General features: G+C 43.6%; 1 protein-coding gene across 4 annotated transcripts in view; it reads right to left on the reverse strand.

The window, feature by feature from the left end:
- KIZ (kizuna centrosomal protein) overlaps positions 1 to 5,166 on the reverse strand; it is a 120,426-nt gene extending 115,260 nt beyond the window's left edge. For all 4 annotated transcript variants that reach the window (XM_046679430.1, XM_046679432.1, XM_046679431.1 and 1 more), the window contains exon 1: positions 4,980 to 5,166. In XM_046679430.1, the coding sequence (XP_046535386.1) occupies positions 4,980 to 5,161 (182 nt within the window). In that variant the 5' untranslated portion in view covers positions 5,162 to 5,166. The remainder of the gene's footprint in view (positions 1 to 4,979) is intronic.
- Between the last annotated feature and the right edge of the window lie 834 nt (positions 5,167 to 6,000).

The raw sequence follows: 6,000 nt of genomic DNA on the forward strand, positions 1-6,000 counted from the left end.
AAAGAAGGAAAAATAATTAAAAGAGAAAAAAATTATAGAAATGCAAATTTGTAATCTAATAGCTTCACACAGATCTTTACTTTCTCATTAATAATTAATGACTGAACTTAGAAGAAAAGTGAAAGAAATACGGTATCACTGCTTCCACCTTAGAAATTTTTATTAGGCACTTTTCTCCCTTCTATGGTTCAGTGATCAACAGGTTACTCAGTTCATGAAGAATGAAGGTCTAGACAGAGTGAGCAATTCGTCACTAAATTACAAGGACAGAAAGGCCCTTAAAAGCATTTATGATCTTGTGCCTCTGATGTCATACTTCACTACTGTGGAATTTCTGCCAAGAAAGCACGACTGGAGTCTCGTCATGAAGAAACATCAGATGGACCCAGCTTGAGGATCACTCTCTGGAACGAAAGTTGTACTGTGAAACTGTCAGGAATGTAACAGACAGGGAAAGACTGAGGAATAGCTCGAGCCTGGGAGAGACTGGCAACGTAGGTTCACAGATAGAATCCTGGACCAGAAAACAAAAAACGCAGTGCTAGGACAGTTGGTGAAATTTGACTGGCGTCTGTGGACTGGTATATCAACGCTGATTTCCTGACTGGGAGGGTTCCATGGTGATCACGTAGGGAGCATCCTTGTTTTTTGGAACTACACACTGGAGTTTTTAGGAGTGATGGGGCATCATATCTGTAGTTCTCAAATGGTTCAGAAAAGACTAATAATTTTAGATAGAAAGGTAGACAGAAAGAGAAAAATACAATACAATAAAATGTTAACAGTTGAGGAATGTGGGTGAGGGGAATGTTACAGGTCTTTGTCCTCTACTTGCAACTTTTCTGTAAGGGTGAACTTATTTCAAAATAATTTTAAAAATTTACCTATGACCTCTAGTGAAGAATGACCACAGTGTCTCTGGGAATCCACCACTCCTGAGTAGCAAGGTCTTTTTAATAAAGAACATAAAACTTCTTTGTTCCTGCTCTATCCTCAGTAGATACAAATCGGTCAGACTTCTTCCCTAGCATGACACTTCATACACTGAAGAACCACAAACACCTCTCGGCTTTCTACTCCAGGGAAAATGATGGTAATCTCATTCACTCTTCATCAGAGGTCCATTTTCTAATCTCGTCATCCATGCTATAGTGTCTTTGAATGCTGTCTTTCATATATGTTTTCAAGATTTTATTTTTCCTTTTTCTCCCCAAAGCCCCCCCGTACATAGTTGTATATACTTTTAGTTGTGGGTCCTTCTAGTTGTGGCATGTGGGACGCCGCCTCAGCATGGCCTGATGAGCGGTGCCATGTCCGTGCCCAGGATCTGAACCTGCAAAACCCTGGGAGGCTGAAGTGGAGCGTGCGAACTTAACCACTCGGCCACAGGGCCGATCCCTCTTATCTGTTTTAAATTTAAGACTTAAAACAAATTATTTACCCCAATAAAAAGCCAGAGAAAGGGCTTATTGGGAGGATCATCTTGCAATTCCTACACATTAAATCTCCACTTTAGAATCTTCAAAACACCCAGTCCTGGGATGTGGACCCACTGCTCAAGGCTTCAGGCACCTGCACCCCTCACTCTGACCTTTCCAAATTTTACACAGCAGGTTGGTCCTTAAAGTGGAGCAGGTGGTTTAGTTTTCTCCTTTTAAGCCACATGTTATTCTGTTTTTGTCTCAATGTCATCTTCAGCTTTACTCAACTACTATCTCAACATCAATTTCTGGATCTTTATGATATCTCAACCCTGAATCAATATTGCCATTGAAAAAAATGGGGCTGGTTAAGGGGCCTTTTAAACAGATGTTTTTATATAATTGTAAGTGTCAGCTCCACTTCCATGTTTCTACCATGCTTGTGGCATATACATACTGTAACACGTCACTCCATCAGGCTCTTTTAGATTCAATGACTTTCCCCATGATGCAGAGAAAACACCAATACAAAAAGGAAAAAAATTCAGAATATAAAATTGCATCTATGTGTGACTACAGCTAAGACAATTTGGGCTAGAAATACACCATGTACAAGGGAGAGGCCCAGTTATGAGACCAGCTGACATTGCAATGACCCCCCTCTAAGAGGGCCAAGAAAGGGCAAGTTGTTGTTATCTCTCACTCCCAGGAAATTTCTGGACTGATAAAGCAGCTGTGACTACCCAGGGCTGTATCCTTTAAAATGTCTGGAGTTTTAAGGACAATGGTCATTGTGGTCACTGGGGTTGGTTAAGAGAAACAGGTACATTCAAACACTTAAATAGGATACAGACAATGATATTCATTACTTGTTGCTTTGCCAAACTACAGCTTTCAACTTTTTTACTTTGAGGCTCATTATCTACCAGAGAAAAAAAATCTGTGGCCTTACTTAACATATTAGTGAAGGCCCCTCATTTCCGGTGAAGAAACACAGTTCAGAGAAGCTGAATGACCTGCCCAAGGTCACACAACTGTTAATGGACTAGAACTTAGGTTTCCACGTTTCTACTGCAGTTTTCTCTGTATCCAAAATTATTTGCCTCTATACTTATTAATTATGCATTAGAGTTAGTTGTGGACTTTTAAAATGAAAAATGAGTACACATAGCAACAGATCTGTACTGACTTAAAAATAAAACCAACCTCCAAATGCAAAACCATGAATAGGCTGTAAAATTTGACTCAAATTCCTTATATAATTTCAACAGCCTCACCTTGCTTAATAGTTAAAGCATTAAGTGTTAAACATTAAGTGAGTAATAATCATTACACAGTTATTATACCATAAGGACTATAAACAGCCAGGTGTTCCTAGCACAGGAAGCAAAATTGATAACTCACAATTAGCTCAAAAAGAATGCCATTTGAACCAATAACATTATAAAACTAGAACTTGGACTAAGAGATACAAACAACTCAAGGCCTAGGGTAACTAAGCTACTCTTCTAACAGAACAGAGTCAAAAAGGACTTAAAAAGAAAACAAACAAACACACACACACACACACACACACACACACAGAGAACAGACTGGTGGTTACCAGAGGGGAAGGCAGTATGGGGAAGGTGAAAGGCATAAAGTGGGACATTTGTACTGTGACGGATGAAACTACAATTTTGGTAGTGAACAGGATACAGTCTATATGGAAGTTGAAATACAATGACATACATCTGAAATTTATATAATGTTATAAACCAATGTGACCTCAATAAAAAAATTAGTAAAAGGTAAAGAAAAAAACTTATACCCACACCCAGAGGTGAATTTGTTTTATTATTTGTTTGTCTGCTTTTTAACTTGGAGTTGGACTTTAGCATAAGATTTAGATTCGAGGATGGGACAACACCTTAAATTGGTTGAATCTATAAACCAAACTTTAGTTTTTTAAAATGGTTAAGGAACCTCGGAGCAGAATTGAAATTTTAAAAATTATTTTACTATTCTTATCGTTATTTTTTATTGTTCTTCCCCTTGGTGATTTCTTTTAACGTATTTAATCTTATATAATGGTTTCATTGTAAACACAATATAACAAACAACATTAAAGAAACTTTTTTGTAAATAAAAAGCACTTTAAGTGTACTGATGTACAGAGTAATGTCTTGTCTTTTAATGATCAGGTATATGCAGACACTTTAATACGTCTTTGAAATATCACACTGTCCACTTTTCCTGGTTGACTGGAAAATAGTCATTACTTAGTGGCAATGTGTGGCTACAGTGTCCTACACAAGACATTCATAATTCCTGGACACTAGCTGGTTGACTTGAGCTCTCTTCCATTCACTCAACAAACATTTATCAAGCCCCTCCTCCACCTAAGGTACCCTATTAGGAGCTAAAGATTCAGCTAGATAGGGCTTCTCTGCTCCTCGAGTTCTGCATCTAGGTAGGAAGCAAGTCACTTAAGCCATTATCTAGAGTGCTGTAAGAAACCAAGGTGGCATAAATTAGGGACAGGGCAGGCACTGATCGTTTTAAAGTTAGAGCTGAGGAAGTCACTGGGGTGGGTGAGTGGTGGTACATCAGAAAGAAAATAGGATGTAAAAAAGGATTAAAGGGTAAAATATGGTGAGGACACTTAAGGAGGCCTATTGTAGATGCTCTATAAATACTTGACAAAAATTAAATCTAGCATAAGATGAATATAATTCCTTTTCCAAACTACTTACTTCTGCCTTTACCTTCCATGTAATTATTGTCATTTTAGAATCGTCACACACACAGCTCTCCTCTTCACTAAAATGATTTTGTAACTTTTAACTCATTAAACATCCTGTTTATCAAGAGATCCAAAAATCTATTTCCTTTCTTGTCAACTAATGAGAGTTTCAACACTAATTAATTTAGCAGCTAAATGATAGTTCCAACAACTTATCTCTTATGTGGTTATTTATAGTAAAGTGCTTTATAATTTTCTCTCTCTCTGCGCTCTTAGATCTAGCCGTTTTCAGTGGTTCTCATCTTTCATGTGTTAATCAATGTATCACGAATTCTCTGGAACCTGGACTTCTCTGTCTGGGAATTTCATCCCTTCGCTGGAAATATGGCCCCCAAAAGTCTCCCGCATTTAAATAGGACATATGTTTGACAAATACACACACACTCTCGTGCCTGCGTTCCTGGACCTGTCATCACTGATGCCGTGCAGCTGTCAGGGCGGGATAACAATGTGAAGAGAGACTGGGGAGGGGGCGCGTAGAAGGTAACTAGAGACATTCACAAGGTTTGACAGAGTGACAGGCAAGAGAACTCCCACGCTCACTTCTGGGCAAATTCAGCCACGCGGCCGCATTCTCCAGCGGGAGATCTCCAATAAGGGGGGTGTCTCTGCTAAGCTCTGTCCTCTAGGCTCCACTCGGAGCTTGGGGCCAGGCGGGAAGACCCAGGCCCAGGGGAGCCATGGGCGGCGCCAGTGGGAAGGACCAGGGGGCAGAGCACCAGCTGACCCTCGGCACCGGCCGCTTCCCCGCCCCCGCCTCAGGTAGGCCGTACCTGTCCCGCAGGCCGTGCTGGAGGCGGCCCAGCCTCTCATAGTAGTCGGGGCTCGCCAGGGGCGCGGCCCGCGCGGAGGCCTGGTGCATCCCGCCGCCGCCGCCACGCTCGCTCCGGCCGCCTCGGGGCAGCGCCTGGGCGGGGGCGGGGGACCAGGTCGTCCAGGGCGACGGCCCCACCATGCACCGCGGGTAAACACGGCGCCCCGATGCCGTGCAGGAGGCGGGGCGCCGCGAGTGGGCGGGGTTGCCGGTCGTCGGGGGGCGGGGCCCCGTGGAGGGGCGGGGCGGAGGCGGTATGTCGTGGGAGCCGGTTACCGCTTCTCGGTGGGAGGGGACCGAGGCTGCGCGCTGGGCTGGCCTGCTTCCTGGTGGGCTTGGCGCCCAGGCCTCTCGGCCGAGCCAGGCGTCTTCCTTCCCCCTAACTCTCCAGAGCTCTGCCAGGAGAGACCCTGGCCCTCCTCCCGGCGGGGCGCTTCTCTGAGGGTCGGGCAGAAGCCTACTAATGACCCCCACCGTGGGTAAAGGATGGAGGCTGGCCAGGAGCGAGTCATGTGATCATATCTTGTCTTGGCTTGAAACTGCATTAATTTTATAAGACGCCTTCTCTTTCCCTCCCGTCACCTCTTCCTCCCTTCTCTCCAGGATGTGCTGAGTGCCACCCACTGTGCTAAGCTTGTTTTCCTACCAGCACTTAAAAGCAAAAGAAAACACCACAAGGCCCGGCCCCGGTGGCCCAGTGGTTAAGATCGGTGCGCTCTGATTCTGCGGCCAGGTTTGGTTCCCGGCAAAGGCATACGCCACTGTCAGTGGCCATGCTGTGGCAGGGCTCACATAAAAAAAGGAAGGTTGGCAACAAATGTTAGCTCAGGGTGAATCTTCCTTAGAAAAAGAAGAAAAAGATAGAATAAAAGAAAACACCACAAAAAAGACAAAAGCCCAAATGTGCTCAGTCCTGGCAGTAGAACTACCCCTTACTTGTAAATCCATGCTGACCCAAAGGATGTGGTTAATGCTGCAGG

Source organism: Equus quagga, chromosome 12 (assembly GCF_021613505.1).
Source record: "Equus quagga isolate Etosha38 chromosome 12, UCLA_HA_Equagga_1.0, whole genome shotgun sequence".
NCBI classification, from domain to species: domain Eukaryota; kingdom Metazoa; phylum Chordata; class Mammalia; order Perissodactyla; family Equidae; genus Equus; species Equus quagga.